General features: G+C 44.3%; 1 protein-coding gene across 2 annotated transcripts in view; it reads right to left on the reverse strand.

The window, feature by feature from the left end:
• Positions 1-11,999, reverse strand: part of DNAAF2 (dynein axonemal assembly factor 2) — a 30,402-nt gene extending 18,403 nt beyond the window's left edge. The window contains exons 1-2 of one of the 2 annotated variants that reach the window (XM_033952461.1): positions 9,938-11,999; positions 1,087-1,233 (exon numbers count right to left, since the gene is read on the reverse strand). In XM_033952461.1, the coding sequence (XP_033808352.1) occupies positions 1,087-1,233; positions 9,938-11,785 (1,995 nt within the window). In that variant the 5' untranslated portion in view covers positions 11,786-11,999. The remainder of the gene's footprint in view (positions 1-1,086; positions 1,234-9,937) is intronic. The other variant, XM_033952460.1, reaches the window with a different exon arrangement.
• Positions 12,000-24,962: the final 12,963 nt, after the last annotated feature.

The raw sequence follows: 24,962 nt of genomic DNA on the forward strand, positions 1-24,962 counted from the left end.
AGGCTCGCAGTGCGGGGAAGGGCAGGAGAGATTCGGGGCAACAGGCAGGAGAGGTTCGGGGCAGAGCATGGTGGTGATTTGCGGCGGCAGGCAGGAGAGGTTCGGGGCAGAGAGATTGTCGGGGCAGCAGAGAGCAGGGAGGGTGGCAATGCAGCTGGAAAGTCGGAAAGGACGCTTGCGACTGGTTCCCAGCAGTCGCTTCTTGGGTTGATCGGCCAGCCTAGATTTGCAAGATTTCACTAGTGAATCGGGTCCCTGCCTACTTTGCATGCCGTTCCCTTCATTTGCATGCACGGATCAGCATCAGATCAGCAGAGAGGTAAATGAATCGGGCCGGAGAAAAATCGGTTTGCTTAGTGAATATAGCCCTTAGGGCTCTTTTTACAAAGGCGCGCTAGCGGGGTTAACGCGCATGACTTTTCATCACGCACTAACCCCTGTGCTGGCCAAAAATTATTGCCTGCTTAAAAGGAGGCGGTAGCGGCTAGCGCGGCCGGTGGTTTAGCGTGCGCGCTATTACATGCGTTAAACCGCTAACGCGCCTTCGCAAAAGGAGCCCTTAGTGTTCTAGTAACTGTGGTATTCATCAAAGCTAGTCCCTTAATTTTTGGAAAATTCACAAGAAATTTTGAATACACTGTCAAGTTTCCTACAAAACACTTTACTCTTGACTATAATTTTTGAGAACTGCGGGGAAACAAATTTCACCCTGCTCCTGTGTGAATTATGATTGAGGAACGTCTCAAAAGACCAATATGACTAATGATATTTCACTGGAAATGAAACCTATGGGAGGAGAGAGTAAGGCTATTTCAGGGACTGTGGGTACATGCCAGTTTATATGGTAGTATTGCATCAAGGACATTATTGTCACCAACACTCCAGAGAAAACGGTACTGCACACCTCAGCCAGCTGAGAACCAGCTGACAAAAGTAGAGATGAAGTGGAGCTGATGCAGTCACAAAAAAAGAAAACCATCTGTATTATACAAGCCTGTAAACTTTTTGGGGGACTGGCAGAATACATGTTCAACTACGGTAATCATGTTTCTATGTTTCATTGCTATGCTAAATCAGCTCTCTTACCTTCAATCTGATGTGACTCTGGCTATCAGTCACTTTCAGAACCTCAATTAAAGGCTGTGCCCCTGCAACAGACTGTTTCATATCTACAGAGTGCAAGATGTCTTCCAGGAACTCATCAACATTTTCTTCACTGAGAAACAGCTTTTCCTGAAGAAGAGAAAGAATGGAAAATTACTACATTTTATTATTATGTACCGTAATTCTAGCCAAGAAAACTCAAATACAACTGCAATTCTTGGACATTCATAGATATCATCATTAAGAGTTCCATATAAAGTCCATGAATCATTTATAAGAAATTTCTAATAAGCATGCTAAATTGTTGTTAAATAGGGGAGTTTAGTGGTAGACTTCTGGGATTACTTTTAGAATAATGTCTTATTGTTACTCGTAGTATTATTATATTTTCTGTTCAGTATTGGGTAGGTTTTATTTGATTTTGACTGTACCTTTCCTTGGTGTGTTAAGAGAAAGGTAAATATTCAAATATCAATAAAATAAACAATACTAGTAAAATATAAGAGAAGATCCTATACATATAACAATGTACATCTTTAAATAAAGTGATTAAAACCATCCATGAAATATCAGATTATTTCAGACATTATATTGTAACTATTCACAAAGATTTCATTTCATATTATTTGGAAATTCTGTACCTTTTTACTAATGCTTAAAAAGGGTCCTTTCACCAAGCTGAAGGAAAAGTCAAACTTAGAAGGGGGTGCTGAAAAGGTCTAAGCCCAACCAAGAAGGGTACAATGCGGAAAAAAGGTACCTGAGGGGGGGGGGGGGCAGATGGCCCACTAGACCACCAGGTTTGTGTGGTTGGGGGGTTGACTGTCTACAACACTGCAGCAGAAGGGAGTGAGCATCCCTTTCGCTGGTCTGAAAAAAAAGTACAATTCCTGTTTTTTTTTCAATTCCTGCATACCATCTCACTCAAGAAGTATTCAGAAATACAAACTTGGCTTCCCTACCGTTAAAAGAATTAAAACTATTTCCAATTTCTGTCGATTTTTTGCTCTCTCATCTGCAAAAATCTGGAATGAGCTTCAATCGGAGATTAGATTACGGTACTTTCTCAATTAGCAACTTTTCAGAAAATGTTAAAAACTCACTTATTTCAGAAATCTCTGATGGATTCATTTGTCCCAAATTAATATTTGGGGTAGAAAGCACAGTTACTTACCGTAACAGGTGTTATCCAGGGACAGGGAGCTATTCTCAACATGTGGGTGATGTCATCCACGGAGCCCGGATGCGGACAGCTTTGCAAGCATACTTGCATGAAGAACTTTAGAAAGTTTGCGACTGCTGCACCGCGCATGCGCGAGTGCCTTCCCGTCTGACGCAGGGCGGGCGTCTCCTCAGTTCAGATAGCTAGAAGCCAACCTCAGTTCAGATAGATAGAAGTCTCCTCAGTCAGTCAGATAGAAGTCAACCAGGGGAGGTGGGTGGGTTGTGAGAATAGCTGCCTGCTGTCCCTGGATAACACCTGTTACAGTAAGTAACTGTGCTTTATCCCAGGACAAGCAGGCAGCCTATTCTCAACATGTGGGTGACCTCCAAGCTAACCAGAATGGGATGGTGGGAGTGTTGGCAATTCAGGAGAATAAATTTTGTAACGCTGCCTGGCCGAAATGGCCATCCCGTCTGGAAAAAGCATCCAGACAATAATGAGAGGTGAAGATATGAACCGAGGACCAAGTGGCAGCTTTACAAATTCCTGAATAGGAGTAGATCTACGGAAAGCTACTGATACCGCCATGGCTCTGACTTTATGGGCTGTGACTCGACTCTGTAGATGCAGTCCAGCCTGAGCATAGCAGAAAGAGATGCAAGCAGCTAACCAGTTGGAGATGGTGCACTTGGAAATCGGATGTCCCAACTTGTTTGGATCAAAGGAGACAAAAAGTTGAGGAGCAGATCTGTGTGACTTAGTCCTTTGCAAGTAAAAAACCAAAGCACACTTACAGTCCAGAGTATGAAGAGCTATTTCTCCAGGATGAGAATGAGGCTTTGGAAAAAACACTGGAAGTACAATGGATTGACTGAGATGAAATTCTGAAACCACTTTAGGTAAGAATTTAGGATGAGTACGGAGGACCACCTTGTCATGATGGAATAATGTGAAAGGTGGGTCTGCAACTAAAGCTTGTAGCTCGCTGACCCTGCGAGCAGATGTGAGAGCAATGAGAAAAATCATTTTCCAAGTGAGATATTTGAGATGAGCCGAAGCCATTGGTTCAAAGGGAGGCTTCATCAATTGAACAAGAACAACATTGAGATCCCAAACCACTGGAGGAGGTTTGAGAGGTGGTTTGACATTGAAAAGTCCTTTTATAAATCTGGAAACCACAAGTATGAGCAGAAAGGGGCTTCCCTTCGATAGGCTGATGAAAAGCAGTAATTGCACTGAGATGGACTTGAATGGATGCGGATTTGAGGCCTGGTTGAGACAAATTGAACAGGTAATCCAAAACTGGAGGTAGATTGAGGCTTCTTGTGATTAATAGTGCACCAAGTAGACACCGAAGAGGGAGTGGAAAAGATGAAAAAGGATCTGCAAAAGTTAGAGGAATGGTCTAATGCCTGGCAACTAAAATTCAATGCAAAGAAATGCAGAGTAATGCATTTGGGGATTAATAATAGGAAGGAACCGTATATGCTGGGAGGAGAGAAGCTGATATGCACGGACGGGGAGAGGGACCTTGGGGTGATAGTGTCCGAAGATCTAAAGGTGAAAAAACAGTGTGACAAGGCAGTTGCTGCTGCCAGAAGGATGCTGGGCTGTATAAAGAGAGGCGTAGTCAGTAGAAGGAAGAAGGTGTTGATGCCCCTGTACAGGTCATTGGTAAGGCCCCACTTGGAGTATTGTGTTCAATTTTGGAGACCGTATCTGGCGAAGGACGTAAGAAGACTTGAGGCGGTCCAGAGGAGAGCGACGAAAATGATAGGAGGCTTGCGCCAGAAGACGTATGAGGAGAGACTAGAAGCCCTGAATATGTATACCCTAGAGGAAAGGAGAGACAGGGGAGATATGATTCAGACGTTCAAATACTTGAAGGGTATTAACGTAGAACAAAATCTTTTTCAGAGAAAGGAAAATGGTAAAACCAGAGGACGTAATTTGAGGTTGAGGGGTGGTAGATTCAAGAGCAATGTTAGGAAATTCTACTTTACGGAGAGGGTGGTGGATGCCTGTAATGCGCTCCCGAGAGAGCTGGTGGAGAGTAAAACTGTGACTGCGTTCAAAGAAGCATGGGATGAACACAAAGGGTCTAAAATCAGAAAATAAGATTAAATATTGAACTAAGGCCAGTACTGGGCAGACTTGCACAGTTTGTGTCTGTATATGGCCGTTTGGTGGAGGATGGGCTGGGGAGGGCTTCAATGGCTGGGAGGGTGTAGATGGGCTGGAGTAAGTCTTAACAGAGATTTTGGCAGTTGGAACCCAAGCACAGTACAGTACTATAAGAAGAAAATCTAGTCTATTTCTGATTGTAGCATTGTCTAGTGGTAGGCCTCTAAAATGTCCTGTAGCGTGGCAGTTAGGTTGAGAGGTACCAAGCTGTCAAGTGTAGAGACTGCAGATTGGGATGAAGTAGAGACCCCTGACTCTGTGTAAGCAAAGAGAGAAAAACTGGTAGAAGTAATGGCTCCCTGCTGCTGAGTTGAAGTAGAAGGGAGAACCAAAGTTGCCTGGGCCATCGAGGAGCTATCAGAATCATGGTGGCATGTTCCTGTTAGTTTGACAAGTGTCTTGAGTATGAGAGGGAACGCATACAGAAACTGATTCGTCCATTCCAGGATAAAAGCATCTGCCTCGTCGGTGAGGGGAGTATATCCTAGAGCAGAACTGAGGCAGTTTGTTGTTGTGGGGAGATGCGAAGAAATCTATCTGAGGAATACCCCACTGAGAAAAAATGTGATGAAGAGGCGAGGAATTGAGTGTCCATTTGTGAGGTTGTAGAAGACGACTCAATTTGTCCGCCAGTTTTTCTCTCCTTGAATGTAGACAGCTTTCAGGAAGGTGTTGTGAAGAATTGCCCAATTCCAAACCTTCAGAGTTTCCTGGCAAAGAGGGAGCGATCCTATTCCTCCCTGCTTGTTGACATAGTACATGGCGACTTGATTGTCTCTCTGAATGAGGACTACCTGGTCGTGAAGAAGATGCTGAAAAGCTTTGAGAGCATTGAAGATTGCTCTGAGTTCCAACAGATTGATGCGACACTGACGATCTGTGCTGGACCAAGCCTAGGTTGAAGAATCTGTCGTGAGGACCTTCTGATGGGGGGGGGGGTGTTTGAAATAGTAAACCTTTGGAGAGATTGGAAGAGAGCATCCACCAGTGGAGAGACTGTCTCAACGAAGAAGTCACTCTAATGTGTTGAGAGAGTGGGTCAAAATCCTGAGCCCACTGAGATGCCAGCATCCACTGAGGGATTCTGAGGTAAAGTCTGGCAAAAGGAGTTACGTGAATGGTAGAAGCCATGTGACCTAGAAGAACCATCATGTGTCTTGCTGAAATCGAAGAGAGGGAAGACACTTTGTGACAGAGCTGAAAAAGAGCATCCTGACGTTGACGAAGAAGGAATGCTCTGAGTTGTACAGTGTTCAAGACAGCTCTGATGAACTATAGAGTTTGAGAGGGCTGTAGCTGGAATTTGTAAAAATTGATTTCGAACTCCAAACTTTGGAGGAACCAAATAATTGCTACAATAACCCCGCTACAATAATCCCTTGAGATGTTGAATCTTTGATGAGCCAGTTGTCCAGGTACGGGAACACCTGTAGACCATGGTTCCACAGAGCTGCTGCTACTACAACTAGGCACTTGGTGAAAACTCTTGGAAATGATGCCAGGCCGAAGGGTAGCACTCTGTATTGGAAATGCAGATTTCCCACCAAAAATCTGAGGAACTGTCGAGAGGCTGGATGAACGGGAATGTGAGTGTAAGCCTCTTTGAGATCTAGAGAACATAACCAATTGTTCTGATCTAGAAAAGGATATAAGGATGCCAGAGACAACATTCAGAATTTTTCTTTGACTAAAAATTTGTTGAGCGCTCTGAGATCCAAGATAGGACACAGATCGCCCGTCTTCTTCGGAACAAGGAAGTAACGGGAGTAAAACCCCCTTCTCTGCTGTTCCAAGGAAACTTCCTCGATGGCATGAAGCAGAGCTTGAGCTTCCTGAAGAAGGTGGTCTTCGATGAATTGGAAGAATACTCTCTTGGAGGAAGATCTTGTGGAATCTGGAAGCAACGAAGAGAGTATCCTTCTTGAGGATAGACAGCACCCAGAGGTCTAATGTAATGATCTCCCAGAGGTGGTAAAAATGCTGGAGACGACCTCCAATGGGAAGGGGAGAGGAGAGAGGCAGAACAATGGAGGTTATGCTCTGTATTAGATGGTCAAAAAGGTTAAGAAGCCTTAGGCGCAGCAGGAGTCAGGTTTTTGCTGCCTTTGCTGCTGCTGCTGTTGTGGTTGTTTCTTAGGAGGCACTTGTGTATAAGGAGCTGCTCTCTGTGGAAAACGCCTCTGGTAAGATGGAAGAGGCCTGAAGCCTTTAGAGGTAGAAGGATTGGGCTTAGGTCAAATGATGGAAGCAAACAATTTCTCATGTTCAGACAATCGTTTAGTAGCTGCCTTGATGGAGTCATCAAACAATTCATTGCCCTGACAAGGGATGTTGGCTAGACGATCTTGACGATTGGGGTCCATGTCTACAGTGCGGAGCCCGGCAAACCAGCACATTGCCACTGAGAAGGCAGTGACCCTCGAGGAAAGTTCAAATGCATCATAGGATGATTGAAGGAGATGCATGCGGAGTTGAGCCAAAGTGGTAGTCACATGCTGAAACTCTGGAAGATGATGTTGAGGAATATATTTGCAAAATTCAGGCAGGATATTAACCAAATGCTTGAAATAAGAAGTGAAAATAAAATTGTAATTCAAAACTCTAGTTGCCATAAGTGAATATTGATACAAGCAACGACAAAACTTGCATACTAAGGCCATTTTTTTGTAACTGGAAAATGGCCAATTTTCTATATTTTTTAAAATTAATACCCATGTGCTAATGTTTTCATTAGCATGTGTTCATTAACAAAAATTAGTGCATGAGTACTTATTGCCACCCAATTTGTAGGTGGCAAGGTCTCACATGATAATTCTGCATTAATCAGTTAGTGCATGGTAATATACTATAGCTGCTCTAACTAATTAGCACAGAAATAGTCACGCTCCACATAAAAATGTTAAAAATTGTTTGCATGTGTTTTAATGCTAAACTTACCAAAGGATGCCCAAGCACATTCCTTTTAAGCTACCTAATGCAGTTTAGTAAAAGGGCCCCAAAATCTAAGTTGTTCCAGAATAAAAAATGTATACTCTAACCTGAGAATTTAATTGAACATTTGCATGGATATGCCAAAAGAAATGTTGCCCCAAGTGCTAATGTTTCTGTCCTCATTGCTAAGAACAGCTTTCTCCGTTCCTGTGTAGTTCTTGTTACATCCAGATTTTCTTCCCATAAAATAACATCTGGGAATTGCGAAAAAAAAACAGTCTCATTACTGAATTCAAATCTTGTTCAAAAACAAAGGAAACCAACCATGTGGCTCTCTCTGTTTCCACGACCACCGAGGATTCCAAAATCTCTGTAAGGTTTAGTGGCTCTATGGCCTCCAAACCTTCACCTTCTGTAGAGGTAATTGGTATTTTTTTTTTTTTTGAGGTAAATAATATGTACAATTAATTGGTGGTATAAGCTCAGGGGAGAATTTTAACACCTCTATTAAATATTTCTTGAACATTTCATGTGGAGAAACTCCAAGGGATTTTGGAAAATTCAATAAGCGTAAATTTAGCCTTCTATTGTAGTTCTCTAATTGTTCAATTTTTCTATTCAGAAGAATTCTTTCTTTCAGAATCTCCCCTGTTACTTGTCGTAATTTGTCTGTTTTTTCTTTAAGTATCTTAGTTTCTGTAGCAAACTCTTCTTTGGTATCTTTTAATGACTTTCCCAAATTGTCCACAGTACTTACGAGAGTTTTCAATTCCTGGGAAGATCCTGTAACCGTTAAGTTTTGTCTCTTGAGAGCATCCCATATGCTCTCAAGGATCACTGTGGCAGGTCTTCTAATTCCAAGTTCAGCAAATCAGCTCCCTGGATTCTCTGCTCTTGTTCCCTCTCGGCTATTGCCCCTTCAACAGGGTCTCCCTTAACATTCCTTCCGTACAAGGGTCACCTGAGAGAGCCGTGGGAGGAGCAGGAAGCGGTGGTGGGATAGTCGCTGGAGGGGAGAGAGATATCTCCAACCCGAAGTCACTGGCAGCTCCACCCACCAATAGCTCAGGACCTCCAGAATGCATCGGACCGCTGGCGACTGCAGCATACTCCAAAATCGATCTTTGATTCGGGGTGGAAGTCCTCGTTGGTAAGGGGTCCAAACGAATTGCACCCTTCCTCTTAGAATGAGGCATCTGGATGAGACGAGCAAAACACTGCCCGAAGGTAAATCTGTAGCTCGTAGAGAAACGTTGTAAAGCAGCCGGCTATACCGCCGCCATCTTAGATTCTCCCTCGGCAGAGCATATTCTAAGTACACTGACTGAACTCTTATCTCCACCTCATAAGTTTTTGTAATTTATCTTACTTAGCAACTGTATTTACTTTGCATATCTGGCTCACTTTTTCATCTTTTTTGCAAGGTCTAAATACTCAACCAGACAAAACTGCCTTTCTAAACCAACTTTAATAAAAACATAACTACAGGACAATCTGAAGTCAGCGCATCATGCAATATGGGGAAAAATAGTGATTGACTGAATGTGACAAAGCATTCGCCAGCCCAACCATTAGGCAAACTTAGGTAGTCACCCAGGGCAGCAGCAAAATGCAACTGCTGTCAAAGGAAAAACAGGGCTGACAGCCATATAAATTTAAAGAACATCAGCACCTACTTTTTCCTGCAAAACAAAGTCAAATGTTTGAAAGTATGATGTCTAATTATAATTTTTTTTAAATAGAATTGTTGTAGGAGGATCACAATTGAAGTGTTTAATTATCAAAATACTGTGTGAGGGGGCAAATGGGCTAGTAACCTGAAGATCAATTGGGGAGGGGGGTTTAAGGCAGAAATTTGCTTAGGACGCCAATGCTCTTGCATCAGCCCTAAGAACATTCTCTGCTGGTCAATGCATTTCTTCCCAGAACAAAGTACAAACTGAAGGCAAAGACTGTCTCTAAATCTTGGGTATAAACACACATAGAGAGGCAGAAAAGGAAGATTTATAGCAGTGGTTCCCAAATGATGCATCGCAGTGAATTCACAGAGGAGTTGTGGTATATTTTAAGGCCCCCTCCAAAATTGTGGCTGGCTAGCGGGAATGCCCAAACTCCTCTAGCTGAAGAAGCCCAAGGCCCAAGTTCCATGCTGCCTGAGCAGCAAGCAAATTGGTGGCATACTTCAGCTACCGACACCGGCAGTCCCTTGCACACTCAGTTCATGTTGAACTGAGCATTCGAGGGAGTGCCGATATTGATGGCTGAAGCAATATGCTTTTTACTGGACGTATGATTATTTTCAGGTACTAGTAAGTCTGTGCAATAATGCGATTGTTATGTTAGATTTGGAACTGTTTCAAGATGTGTGCTACACTCCTTTTTAAATTTCAGCTCAGAACGCAAGATGAAAGGCAACTATGCTTCTCCGTAATGAGGCGGCCATCCCAGTAGACTCTACTAAATAAAATGTAAAGTTGCTTGCACATCGCCTACTTTTACTTTAACTTCTGAAACTGGTTGAAAGACTTTTGATAATTTAAAATTGGGCATTACCTGCAAACTATCACTGTTTAAACCAAAATATAACTTTCTCCAAGGTCCAGTGCTTTCAGAAGATTTGGACAATTCTATCACAGCATTATTCTTCGAAATGCTAACAGTAGTTCCTTTGGTGTTCAGCTTGTGAGGAGGAAATTGTATAATTAAACTATAAGAGGTATTGTCTCTAGAACAAAAATTAATGCTATATTGACTGGTACCGACATCTTCTTTCAAACTTTCTTTCTCTATGTTAAGCACATGTAGAACCAAACTAATGGACACCTCATCTTGGATGCATTGAAATGTAGGACATTTGGGACCATCTTTCTTCCCAGCTGGGGAAACCAACTCATTAGTTTGCAAGTTAGATTGTGCTGAAAAACCTTGGCTAGAAACTGTGGTTGTTTCTTTTGACTTCTCTAAGTCTTTGGAAAAATTATTGCTCAAATGGGAGAAATCTCTTTCTGATTTTTCTTGAATTTTTTCAGTGGTCTCTTTCTTTCCTACTGCCTTCTCAGGCTGGTCTTTTACTGGTTCTCTTTCAGAAGACCTGGCTTTATTTTGTAACTTCTTTTTAAAACAGATCTGAGGCTCTGCAGCTGGAGGGCATCCAGACTGAGCATCCTTTTCAGAGTTTAGGGTCTCTGCTTGCCATGTGACCTCAGATCCAACTTCATCTGCTGGTTCATTTGCTGGAAGGTCATCATTGACTCCATAGCTGTCATTCTTTGGGGCATCTGAAACCAATTTCTGGTCTTGTGGCATGTAGCTTTGACTATGAGGCATCTGGAGCACCACTGGCAGAGTAATAACTAGCTGTTTTTTGGCTTTATTAAATTTAGCAGTACCCTGGTTTTCATGCACACGGTAGGGGAGAGAAATCTGGAGACTGTAATCAGGTTTCCGAGACTCCAGACTCAAATGCTTTTCAGCGACATCCAGAGTGGCCTGTTCAGCTGACTTCAGCAAGGGCAGATCGATGATAACTACAAGCTCCTTGGGTATAGGGCTAGGGGCAGCATCTCTCACATACCTGTAATCCTGTAAATCGAAATGAGATCTGTGCACAATTGTATATCGCGGTGTGTTGGGTTTAGCACATCTTAATTCTCTGTCTTCGTCAGTTTGATGTGCAACCGTTGCGGTTTTTTTTACTTCGGCTTGCCCACGCTCTTCGGGAAGATCCGATTTTTCTGTCTCGTAAGGGTAGGGGAACTGTAAAGGATCATCTGCATCCACAGTTTCTTGTGGCTTTCCAGGCAACGGCGTGCGGAGCACTGCGGCTTGCGGTACACCTTTGTACTTTAGCTTCAGCATCTTCGCATTTTTCTCATCCAGCTTGACGCCGAATTGTTTCTCTATGGCCTCCACAGCAGTAGAATCCACCATCTGCTTGAATCTTTGGTTCTTGCTAGCCATGTACAGCGTTTCCGGGTGGAAAACCACATCGTAAATCATGTGCTTCCTACCCTCCTTGCCTAGATCTTCCCGGCCGGGGACCAGGCTGTACGGTAAACTCCAATGTTGCCCCTTTCGGTTGTCCTTCCCCTTGCCAGCTTCACAGCCAGGCTTCGTTATCAGCTCATTGCTGCAAACGTTGATGTAACACTTCTGAACGCCATTGAGGCTCGTCTTCAGAACATGTCCCGGCTGCGGATGAACAAACTTGACATCTATACCTCGCTCTTTCTCCAAGAGGGTGATCTCCTCTTCGTATTTTTTCTTGTTCTCGGGATCGGAGATTTCTTTCGCGTAAGCAATGAACAATTCCTTGAACTTTTCGTCCTTGAAAGCTTTGCTGAGCTGCTGCATTTCTTCAGTAGTCAGATCTAAATCCTCTAATTTACTTCTCGTAGCCATCTTACTTATAATTCGGTTCACCCGCCACCACTGCCCGGCGCGAAGTTTAGACCTAAGAAGGAACGGCTGCCCCGGCGCACGAAGATGAAGTCACAACGAGCTGAGAGACTTCAGCTCACCAAAGCTTTCCTTGCGTTTGGTCTGAAGACAAGTTGGCAGCTAATTTGCAAGGAGACACGCAAGAAGAGCTAGGACACCGACCAATGTGCAGCTCCGCAGTTGCTGTGGCAACCAAGCCACGCAGCAGTCAACCGTTCGCACGGACCGTGTTTTGTTTACTAGCCAAAACGAGGCTGTAACTTGCAAAAATCCTCCTTTTCAGTAGTTGCTTGCATTACAAAAGATTTATAAACAGAGAGTTAAGCCTAGAGATTAGTGCAGTTGGCTGAGAACTTGCAGCAGCTCCTTGTGACTCTAGGCAAGTCACTTAATGCTCCATTGCTCCAGACTGGTATACTCGGGGGCAGATTCTCAAAACTAAAATCTGCCTTTTAACTGCTTGACCAGTTCCAGTCGGTTTCGCGTGCATGTATTTTAGCTGGCACAGTATCAAAATGGCTTACCGAGGTCTTTTCCGAGTTTTCTAGCCGTCTGGGATGCTTAGGGTTACCAGATTTTCAGGAACAAAATCTGGACCCATGGCCCTGCCCCGTTCCAGCCAGCCAACCCCATTCCGCTCCCTCAACCTGTTTGCTCATTGGGATGGCATCTGCACATGTATGGTGTAACGCGATGTCACGTGCATCACGGCATTGCATCCGCGCATGCACAGATGCCATCCTGACGTCGCTCGTTGCTAGAAGCTTTTCAAAACCCAAAGTGCTGAGTTTTGAAAAGCCATCCAGATATGTCCGGGGAAATCTGGACATCTGATAACCCTACCGATATTGCCATGCAAATGTAGTACAATGAGGTCATTAATATTAAAATGATTACTCTGAGCGATTCTCTATAAATCGTCGAGTGATTCTCTAACCTTGACATGCCACATTTGCGGCCAAAATTTGCCAACAGGTCTGAGATGTTGCCTTTCTTTTTTGATCAGTATGTGAGCACAGATTGGCTCAGGCACTGACAGAAAAGTAAGGTTTGACAGCTCAGCCCCCCCCCCCCCAAAAAAAAAAATAAAAAAATCCCAAATTGAAGATCCTGCGGTCAGGGACACCAGCGGCAGAAGTGGGCATCTCTCCTACTGCCTGAGGGGGGGGGGGTTGTATGACACAGCAGGAAAGAGTGGGCATGTTTTCTGCTGCCAAGGGGGGGGGAGTGTCAGATGGGAGGTTGCTTGAGTTCAACGGCCTGATTTGTTGTAGGGTTTTTTGGCGTTGATTCTGCATATGTGCCCATCACTAGTACCAGCAATGGGCATATGCAAATTTTGCAAATCTTTGCAACTCTCCACCAGCCTCAGTTTCATGAGCGTTTAGAGAATGGCACGCTTTTTAAAAATAACTAAAACTAAACTAAAACTTACCCCCTGTTTTACGAAGCTGTGCTAGCAGCTGCCGCGTGGCAACGGCCCCGAAGCCTTTAAATCTCATTGGGCTATAGGGCCGTTACTGCAGCACAGCCGCTAGCGCAGCTTCGTAAAACAGGCCCTTAGTTTTATAGACCGAGTCATCAACCAAGAGGATCTCGACTCGGTTTACAATAATGTAAAACATAATACATAAATTTGACAAGAAAAAGTAGACTGACATAGTTAATTTCCAAAATGTTTAGCGAACAAAGTTTTCAGAATTTTCCGGAATAAAGCAAAAGAACCTAAACTTCTTAATGTAAGCGGTAAAGCATTCCAGAATTCGGTTAATTTAAAAGCAAAAGAATAACTAAATCTCTTAAAGGTTCCGTTTTTACCACTGAGAGAGGGAAATGTAAGTTTTAATTTTTGAGAACTTCTGGCAAGATGAGATCTATGAACATTCCAGTCTAAAGGAATCAAAGTGGCAAAAATGCCAAATAAGATCTTAAATGCAATACAAATGCACTTAAATTGAATTCTGAGATATACTGGAAGCCAATGTAATTCCTTGAGCAGAGGGGTTACGTGATCAAATTTACTCTTACCAAAGATAAGTTTAGCTGCAGTGTTATGTATTAATTGATGTCTCTGCAGACTGACCTTTGAAAGACCCAAATACACTGAAGTGCAGTAATCCAGCCTTGACAAAATGATTGATTGAACCAATACAGAGAAATGTTGTTAGTGAAAAAGTGCTCTCACTCTTCTCAGAGCACGGAGGCTGAAAAAACACTTTTTAATAAGCGAATTTAGTTGGTCCTTAAATGTAAGTGAAGAATCGATAACAATACCAGTATTAACAAGGAAAACTCAATTTTCAAAGATTCTCCTAAGCAGAAGGGAGAGAATCTAACTTTGGGCCAAGCCATAAAAGCTTAAGTCTTTGCAGCATTTAATTTCATCTGGACCATTGTCGCCCAGTACTGAAGTTTAGTAATACAATGGTTAATATTGGGTATCAAATTATCGAGATGTGGATCAACCTCAAGTAATATGAAGATATCATCAGCATATGTTAGTAAAGTTTCTTGGGTATTCAAATTGTAATGTTTCAATGAACTCATGTAGATGTTAAATAAGACTGGAGACAATGGAGTGCCCTGGGGGACACCACAGAGGGCTCTCCACGATTTTGATTTGGAGCCTTTTATATTGACTGAATAAGAACGAGAAGATAGAAATTTGTCAAACCAGTCTAGAACAATTTGATCAAGGCCGATTTCTGAAAGTAGGGAGCACATAGAAAACAATGGACAGCTGAAGGCGAGCCGGCATGGCTTCTGCAAGGGAAGGTCGTGCCTCACAAACTTACTATACTTCTTTGAGAGAATAAACAGCCAGATGGATAAAGGGGAATCCATAGACATCATTTACCTTGACTTCCAAAAAGCCTTCGACAAGGTACCCCACGAACGGCTGCTTAAGAAGCTGTGGAACCACGGGGTGCAAGGGGATGTCCACCGATGGATCAAAAACTGGCTGGCAGGCAGGAAACAGAGGGTTGAAGTAAAGGGCCACTACTCAGACTGGCTATGGGTCACGAGCGGAGTTCCGCAGGGGTCGGTGCTGGGACGGCTCCTGTTCAATATATTTATTAACGACCTGGAGGCGGGAACAAAATGTGAGATTATAAAATTTGCGGATGACACCAAACTTTGCAGCAGGTTAGAACCGTGGAAGACTGCGAGGACCTGCAAAGGGACCTAACGATACTAGAAGAGTGGGCAAAAAAGTGGCAAATGAGCTTTAACATAGAGAAATGCAAGGTCATGCATGTAGGGAAAAAGAATCCGATGTTCAGCTACAAAATGGGAGGGTCACTGCTAGGGGTAAGTAACCTTGAAAGAGACCTAGGAGTGATGGTAGACACAACATTGAAAGCGTCGGCCCAATGCGCGACGACCTCAAGGAAAGCAAACCAAATGTTGGGTATCATTAAGAAAGGTATCACGGCCAGGACGAAGGAAGTCATCATGCCACTGTATCATGCAATGGTGCGCCCGCATCTGGAGTACTGTGTCCAGTATTGGTCGCCATACCTCAAGAAGGACATGGCAGTACTTGAGGGAGTCCAGAGAAGAGCAACTAAACTGATAAAGGGTATGGAAAACTTATCATATGCGGACAGGTTGAAAGAGCTGGGGCTATTCTCCCTGGAAAAGCGGAGACTTAGAGGAGACATGATAGAAATCTTCAAAATCCTGAAGGGCATAGAAAAGGTAGACAAGAACAGATTCTTCACACTGTGGGGAACCACAAGTACAAGGGGGCACTTGGAAAAATTAAAATGGGGCAGGTTTAGAACAAACACTAGGAAGTTCTTTTTTACCCAGAGGGTGGTGGACACGTGGAACGCAGTTCCGGAGGCCATGATAGGACAGAGCACGTTACAGGACTTCAAAGAAGGTTTGGATAGGTTCCTAGACAATAAGGGGATTGAGGAGTACAGATAGGAGTTGAGGTAGGTTATAGGAATAGTCAGGGACCACAGCACAGGTAATAGACCTGGAGGTCCGCCATGGGAGCGGACCGCTGGGCGGGATGGACCTCTGGTCTGATCCGGCGGAGGCAAATTCTTATGTTCTTAGGTAATGCAGAATATTGTGATTAACTACATCAAAAGCTGCAGAGAGATTGAGCTGAAGTAAGATAGCATGCTTCTTATTAGACTGTAGCTGTTGAATCTTAGAAAGAAGTGAAACCAGAAGAGTTTCTGTACTGAAATTTGGGTGGAACCCATGCTAAAAAGGCAAAAGAATAGAAAGTTTCTCCAGATAACTTGAGAGTTGGGTGGCAACAATTGATTCCATAAGTTTAGTTAAGAGAGGTATATTAGCAATCGGTCTATAGTGGGAGTAACTTGGATCAAGATCTGATTTTTTTCAGAAGGGGAGTAAGACTTATTATACCCATATCATGCGAAAAAAAATCCTGTTTCCAAAGCATAATTTAATAATATAGTCAGCCAATTGATTGCCTGAGTTGGAATATTGGCAAAAATATAAGAGGGAAAAGGATCAAGAATACATTTACATCTCATCAATTTTGCACAAAGTTTTGACCAGTGTGTTGTGTATACCTACTTGCGAGTTTGTGTGGAAGGCATCATCTACATTTTTTGGCTCTGTACAGTTTGTACTAAAGCAATTGAAAAAGTAAAAGAAGGAACAAGGAGGGGGTATGGGAAACTCACTGCTTAGCCTGAGCCTGCTCTGACATTAATAGAAACCAACATGGTAAAGTGGCAAAATAACAAGTAACATATAACTAGGTGGAATACCAACCAAGCCACCATTTGGTGCAACCTGTACTAACACTGAGGGCAGAATGCATGAAACTCCGACATCCACAGTAAAAAATAACTGAGGTGGGAGCATTTTTATTTTTTTACTGGCGATGCTCAGCACAATAGTATGCAAATTATATGCATGCTATTCATGTGGAGAATCGCAAGTAAAAGGGAGGAAGAACTGTACCTGGCGCTCAGAAGAGCAATCGCTAGGCACAGCTCCTCCCTCCTGTCAGGCTCAAGCTGCTCAATAAACTGAGCCACAGGATTCCCAAAGCCACTGGCAGCTTTGGGGCTTCCTGTGCCGCTCAGCTATTCGGGACTTCCCCTGCTGGCTCAGCTGCTATCAGCTGATCTGGCAGGGAAAGCCCAAAGTCACCGATTGACGGCTTTGGGGCACCCCCTATTGGCTCAGCTAATTGGACAGCAGGGAGACAGCAAAAGCGCCCCCCCCCCCCCGCAAACACCCCAAGCCTCTAAAACAAAAACAATAGCCCCTCCCACTGCCTCCAAGCTCCCCCCAACCACACACACTCTCTAAATGAGAAAACCTGCCATTTTGAAGAGGCGGGCATCCCTCCTGCCCTTTGAGAGGCAAGAGCTACCATTAAGCTGGGGGAGTGGGTAAGGCTTGAGTTGGGGGGCTTAAGCTGGGGAGCCTGAAAGCAAGTGGGAGGGGGAAATGTGCTCTGGCATTCTGGGAGCATCAGGACAGAGCTTTACAAGCCTGAAGTTCCTGGGCACATAGAATAAAGCTGCTTGCGAGATGGCTTGCAAGAAGTATCATTTATTTATCATAAGATTCAATAAAGCAAAGTTGTTTACCTGTAACAGCTGTTCTTCGTAGACAGCAGGGGAATGTAACCACACTTGCATCGGTGCTCTCCTTTAGCTATAGTAAGCTTTTAGTTCACTGAGCATGTACAGGATGCCCTATTCCTGGAGCCTCTCCTCTCATCCTGTCAGTTTTGTCTCTAGCAATATAACAAGTCGAGATGAGGGGACAGTGGGCGGACAAGTGTGATTGCATTCCCCTGCTGTCTATGGAGAACACCTGTTACAGGTAAGCAACTTTGCTTTCTCTGGAGACAAGCAGGGGACATGCAGGCACACTTGAAAAAGCAGATGAGCGATGGATATAAATTACAATGCAAATAAATTACAAAAGACTGATTGTTCAAAACGAACATCTTGTGCTAAGCTTTGGTCTAAACAATAGTGCTTTGTAAACATATGCACTGAAGACCAGGTTGCTGTTCTGCAGATATCCTGAATTGGTATTGGACATCCTTTTTACAGGAAGGTATAATGAATCCACCACAGGAGAGAAGCTTTGAACTTTGAACTTTGAAGGCAGAGGAATCCGTTTTGAAAATGGATGGAGGTGTTTATTCCAGTGTAGCTTCAGATGCCACTGTAGTGGATACATGTGAAATCTGGCATGTGGCACCAGCTGCCACGTGGCCTAAAAGGCATAGTATAGTCCGAGCTGATAGGGAAGAAGATTGCCTTACTTGGTCTGCTAGCATGATTATGGCCTGATGTCTTTCCTGAGGAAGGTAGGCAGGACCTTGCAGATATTTGTGTTTAAAAGTGCTCCAATAAAAGTGAGGGAACGAACTGAAGTTGATAATGAAACCCAGTGTTTGCAAGGTGTGCACTGTGGTTTTAATGGTGAGTAGAAGACAATCTTTGTAAAGGGCTGCCAATAGCCAATCATCTAGGTAAAGGAACACTATATGGTGCTGTTTGCACAAATGCACCGCTACACAGCTAGAATTTTGTACTGGAAATGCATGTTGAGAAACTCGAAGCATAGAAAGTGCCAGTGAGATGTATGAATGGGAATATGAGTGTATGCATCCTTGAGGTCTAGGGTGGCTAACCAATCGTGTTGTTTCAGTAAGGGAAGAATTGCTGGAAGGGAGATCATCCTGAACTTTTCCCTTTTAAGACAGGCGTTGAGAGGTCTGAGATCGAGGATCGGGCGGAGACCTTGCATCTTCTTGTGAATTAAGACAAATTATGAATAAAACCCCTATTTTATTTGAAGGAGTGGTATCTTTTCTATAGCATTGTTATGGAGAAGAAATAACTCTGCTGCAAGTTGAGGAATTCCAAAGTTGCAGCCAAATCTTTCAGCATGGAGCTGGGAGAGGACCGTAAGGCCAAAACTGAGCCCCCGGGAAGCCTTTCCAGAAACATCCACTATTAACAGCGGCGTCCCAGTGCCTCTCTGTGTGGGACATGCCACTAAAATTGCCTCTGGTGGAGAGGGAGTATCACCTCTCTGGATAGGTTTCTTTCTGTGTCCTGCCACAACTGGCAGATTTTTCTTTTCTGTCGGTATCACTGAGCTTCCCTCTCCCGGCGGTACTGAGACAAGGCCCAGGTGGGGAGGGAGCAAGTGGCAAAGTTTGCTGCCTAGATGCCTTCTTCACAGTCGAGATACAGAGGAATCATCTTTAAGTTGTAAGACTGTGGCTTTTACTTTTTCTCCAAACAAGCTGTCTCCCAAGCAGGGAGCATATGCCAACCTGTCATGGAGGTCATCTCTGCGATCCGATGCTCTTCACCATGATGTGCGTCGGGCAGCTATAGCCACTGCCGCAGTTCTAGTCATCATATCATAGGCATCATAGTTGGTTTTAATTAAGCAGTAAGTAGACTCCTGAAGTGCTACATGAAGATTTGGAATGCCCTCAGGAGAAGCAGTGTCAAGTTGTTGAAGGATTGAATGTTGAAAATGTAGGATTTGAAGCAGATGAGCCATAATCCTAGATGAAAGCATAGAGCCCTGATATACCTTGTGGCCAGCGGAATTCAGATGACAGTCTTTTCCTGGGGGAGCAATAGCAGGTAATTTTGATACTTTTGATTTCTTAATAGCTGACTCTAAGACCATGGAATGGTAAGGGAGTTGAAGCAGGTCATGACCAAGTACCTCTTTCATCTTGTATTTTCAAGTCTCTTAGCTTTTAGGAGTGTTGCCAGTTAGTCAGTTGTATGTCTTGTAATATCTGATATACTGGCAATGGAATAATTTCCTTTGATGGAGTTTTACAGGACTGAAGGCTAGCTTGAAAATCCTTACTGCCTGTGGGCACAGCAGCCTGTTGAAGAGTAGAAACCTTTTGTAAGAACTTAGGATAAGAAAACTCCTCTGTTGGGACTGGCTGCAAAAGAGATAAAGAAGGCAGGTCAAGGTTTGGTATAAGGACATCATCATGATCTGAAGAATCTTTAGGAGAATCTGCCTGCGCTAGGGATGAACAGATGAAGGTGCAGGGACCCCAATTCATGCTCTGAGGAATACCAACAGAGTTTGATAAAACAGGATTCTGTGATGAAAGATATTCCACAAGCAGGGTACTGATATGCTTCAAGGAGAGGAATAGCAGGAGGAGAGAAAGGCTGAAGTAAAGCAGCACTATCCTGCATAAACCTTTGTAAAAGACTGAAAAAATTAGAAAGTGACTAAATAGACTCGGGTTCTGGAGCTAAAACACGCAGAGCAAGACGTTTATGTGGTACCTTCTCCTCGATCCTCCCAGTAAGGGGCAAGGGCAGTGCCAGGGAGAATCACATCCAGAGGGCAAACGACTGGTTGCAGGGATGGTGCAAGGAAATGAACTTTGGGTTCTTGAACCATGGAGAGGCATTGCAAGGACTACAGGGACCAGACGGGTTACACCTGACCAGAAGAGGGAAGAACGTCCTTGGACACCGTCTAGCCCGCCTACTACACAGGGCTTTAAACTAGGTAAGTTGGGGAGGGTACGGGCACAAACAACCTACCTGGCGAGCTAAGCTGCCAATACTTTTTTGAAACTAAGGTAAGTAAACACTGATCTGGGTCAGGGGAGAGTATACACACTTTCGAGACTGGGGTTGGCTCACATTATAATTCTGGGTCACATTGTAATTCTGGGTCTAAGGGGAGTACACATTGTAATTCTGGGTCTAGGGGAAGTACACATTGTAATTCTGGGTCTAGGGGGAGTACACATTGTAATTCTGGGTCTAGAGGGAGTACACATTGTAATTCTGGGTCCAGCGAGAGAACACACATTGCAAATTGTACTAAAGGAGTTCAAGTAGCCCAAGCGGGAATACCCCCACAGGGTACACACATTTCCGAGTCTGGGATAGGAACACACTGTAGTTCTGGGTCTGGGGAGTCCGGGATAGGTGCACGTTGTAACTCTGGGTCTAGGGAAAGTACAAAACATGCGAATAATGCTAAAGATGTCCAAGTAGCTCAAGCGGGAACATCCCCACTGAGACATAACAAACATACAACATGGAGGGCTATGTACGTAAACGCCCACAGTCTGGGAAACAAGATCCTGGAATTAGAAACAGAAATGAGGAATGCCAACCTGGATGTGGTGGCGATATCTGAGACCTGGCTCACGGATTCCCACAGATGGGACATGGTCACACCGGGTTACAACTTGCTTCGCCGGGACAGGGAGAGCAAAATGGGAGGAGGTGTAGCATTATATACTAAAGATGACATTAAGGTCACCAGAATCACAGATGTCCACTACACTGGGGAATCCCTTTGGGTAAATTTGGCCAGAGGGAAGGACAAATGCCTGTATCTTGGCGTAATATACAGACCCCCAAGACAACAGGATGACCTAGATGTGGAATTAATCGGAGATATAGAGAATATCACCTTGCGTGGGGACACAGTATTGTTAGGTGACTTCAACATGCCTGATGTGGATTGGGACATACTTTCCTCTGCTTCCGGCAGCAGCATGAGGCTATTAAACTCTATGAAGGGAGCAAGACTCAGGCAACTGGTGTTGGAACCAACAAGGGATCAGGCAATACTGGACCTGATACTTACCAATGGAGAAAGTGTCACAGAGGTCTCGGTGGGCGACACATTGGCCTCCAGTGACCACAACATGGTATGGTTCAACCTCAGGAAAGGTTTCACTAAATCTACCACACTGACCAAGGTCCTCAAATTCAAGGACACAAACTTCAAAGAAATGGGAGACTTCGTTCACCAGGCGCTACAAAGCCAAGCAGAAACCGATAACGTGGAAGAAATGTGGTAGACTTTGAAAGCCACCATACAAGAAGCAACAAACCGCTATGTTAAATCAGTAAGTAAACAGCGAAGGAGCAATAAGCCACAGTGGTTCTCTGCGGAGATTTCGGACCTCATCAAGGAGAAGAAAAAAGCATTCATCTCTTACAAACAATCAGGGAAACAGGACTCTAGGGAAGTCTATCTAGCCAAGTCAAAAGCCATCAAAACAGCAGTTAGGGAGGCCAAATTCCGCATGGAGGAGTCTCTAGTGAAGAACATCCAGAAAGGAGATAAATCCTTCTTCAGGTATATCAGTGACAGAAATAAGAACTCAGGTGGGATAGTACGTCTTAGGAAACCAGATGGAGACTATGTAGAAGCAGACTCGGAAAAAGCCCAACTGTTAAATGAATACTTCTGCTCAGTGTTCACCTGCGAGGTGCCAGGACTCGGCCCTCAGCTACAGACAAGGGTTGACGCAGATGACCCATTTAGTAATTTCGAGTTTACACCCAGCGGTGTCTACTGTGAGCTGTCAAAGCTTAAGGTTAACAAGGCAATGGGGCCTGACAACCTACACCCCAGGGTGCTCAGGGAGTTGTGTGATGTCTTGGCGGAACCGCTATCCGCGCTCTTCAATCTCTCCCTTAGTACGGGTAATGTCCCGTTGGACTGGAAGACTGCTAATGTCATTCCACTCCACAAGAAAGGCTCCAAGATGGAGACAGCAAACTACAGACCGGTGAGTCTCATATCAATAGTGTGCAAACTAATGGAAACTCTAATCAAACGCCAATTGGATATGATCCTGAACAAGGAGAATCTACGGGATCCCCGTCAACATGGATTTACTAAGGGGAGATCCTGCCAATCCAACCTGATCAGCTTCTTTGACTGGGTGACGAGGAAGCTGGATGTTGGGGAGTCCCTGGACATCGTATACCTGGACTTCAGTAAAGCATTCGATAGTGTACCACACCGCAGGTTGCTGAGCAAGATGAGTTCTATAGGATTGGGCGACGCATTGACGAAATGGGTTGGGAACTGGCTTGGAGGTAGGCTTCAGAGGGTAGTGGTGAACGGCACCCCCTCCGAAATGACGGAGGTATCAGTGGAGTACCGCAGGGCTCGGTCCTGGGCCTGATCCTATTCAACATCTTTATAAGAGACTTGGCAGAAGGGCTGTGAGGTAAAATAACATTATTCGCCGATGACGCCAAACTAAGCAATGTAGTGGGCAAAAGCACAACAGACAAATTCAATGTCTGACAACATGATGCACGACCTACTCCTACTGGAGCGCTGGTCTAGGTCCTGGCAACTCAGCTTCAATGCCAAAAAATGCAAAGTCATGCACCTGGGCAGCCAAAATCCATGCAAGACTTACACCCTTAATGGCGAGATCCTAACAAGAACTGAAGCAGAACGAGACTTAGGGGTGATCGTCAGTGAGAATATGAAGACTGCCAATCAAGTGGAGCAAGTTTCATCCAAGGCAAGGCAAATCATAGGTTGCATACGCAGGAGTTTCGTCAGCCGTAAGCCTGAATACTGTGTGCAATTCTGGAGGCCGCATTACCGTAAGGATGTGCTGAGACTGGAGTCGGTCCAGAGAATGGCCACCCGGATGATCTCGGGACTCAAGGATCTCCCGTACGAGGAACGGCTGGATAAGTTGCAGCTATACTCACTCAAGGAACGCAGAGAGAGGGGTGACATGATCGAGACATTCAAGTATCTCACGGGCCACATCAAGGTGGAAGAAGATATCTTCTTTTTCAAGGGTCCTGCGGCAACAAGGGGGCATCTGTGGAAAATCAGTGTCGGGAAACTGCACGGGGACACCAGGAAATTCTTTTTCACTGAAAGGGTGGTTGATCGCTGGAATAGTCTTCCACTTCAGGTTATTGATGCCAGCAGCGTGCCTGATTTTAAGGCCAAATGGGATAGACACGTGGGATCTATTCACAGAGAAAGGGAGGAGAGGGTCATTGGGGTGAGCAGACTAGATGGGCCTTAGCCCTTATCTGCCGTCTATTTCTATGTTTCTGTGTTACCTGATTGTGGTCCAGAGGAGATGGAGAGGCAACCCGTTTAGTCTTAGCATGGTTTTTTGCCTATTTTGATATGGTTTTCAAATTTGCAGCCAAATCTTTCAGCATAGAGCTGGGAGAGGACTGTAAGGCCAAAACTGAGCCCCCAAGAGCCTTCCCAGAAACATCCACTGCTAACAGCACCGTCCCAGTGCCTTTCTGCGAGGGTCCGTGCTGCTAAAGTTGCTGCTGGTGGAGAGGAAGTATCACCCTCTGGATAGGCTTCTTTTTGTGTCCTGCTGCAACTGCCGTTTTTTTCTTCTTTGTTGTTGGCGGCAGCGCTGAGCTTCCCTCCCGCAGTGGTACTGAAACAGAGCCCTGGGGGTGGGGGAGGGAACAAGCGGCGAAGTTGGCAGCCTCGATGCCTTTGTCAAAGTTCCGGTGCGAAAAGGGAGAGAGCCGCTGTCCATGGCATCAGCAGCAAAGAAAAAAGATGTTTTCATTGTCTTAAAACCCGCAATATTTAGGCAGTTTTTAAGACCGTGTTTATTGTAAGTCGATGGGGTTTTTTTTTCTCCGAGAGGCTTTCTTCACTCTATCTCCTTTTCTCTTTTTTTTTTTTTTAATTAATGGAAAGAACTAATGCCCTAATGGCTAGAAAGCCTTTTAGGCTTTCTTTTTTTTTCCTGAGAAAATAGAGGGGAGATCTGCGACTATACAGGAGCGGTTGAAGAAAAAACTGACAGGATGAGGGGAGGGGCTCCAGGTGTAGGGCATCCTGCACATGCTCAGTAAGCTAAAAGCTTATTATAGCTAGGGGAGAGCACCGATGGAGAGCACTAATACACAGGCTCAGTCAGAGGACTTCACAAACAAGTGTGCCTGCATATCCCTTGCTTGTCTCTAGAGAATTGCTGTACAAGGATCTCACAGGTTGCTGAATATTGTGGCAAATCAAGGAGCAGTAAAAGGCAAACTTTTACTGCACCTTGATGACTACCCCTTCCACCCTTAAAGCTCTGATAGAGTAATGATCATTAAGATCTTCACAGGAGGCTATTTTCTATATCCCTCCAACAGCAGAGGTAAAATTAATATGGAGAGAAGAATGTAAATGTTTCTATCTAGCTCTGAAGCTTTGGAATTTGATTCTATGTGACATACAGGATGAGGTAAAAAAAAAAAAAAGGAACCTAGAGGGTTTTGCTATTTTCTCAGCAACGTGAAATTTTTACATCTTTATTTGTTGTTACTATCTATATTAGACTTTTTAGCATGAC

This window comes from Geotrypetes seraphini, chromosome 7 (genome assembly GCF_902459505.1).
Source record: "Geotrypetes seraphini chromosome 7, aGeoSer1.1, whole genome shotgun sequence".
In the NCBI taxonomy this organism is placed as follows: Eukaryota; Metazoa; Chordata; class Amphibia; order Gymnophiona; family Dermophiidae; genus Geotrypetes; species Geotrypetes seraphini.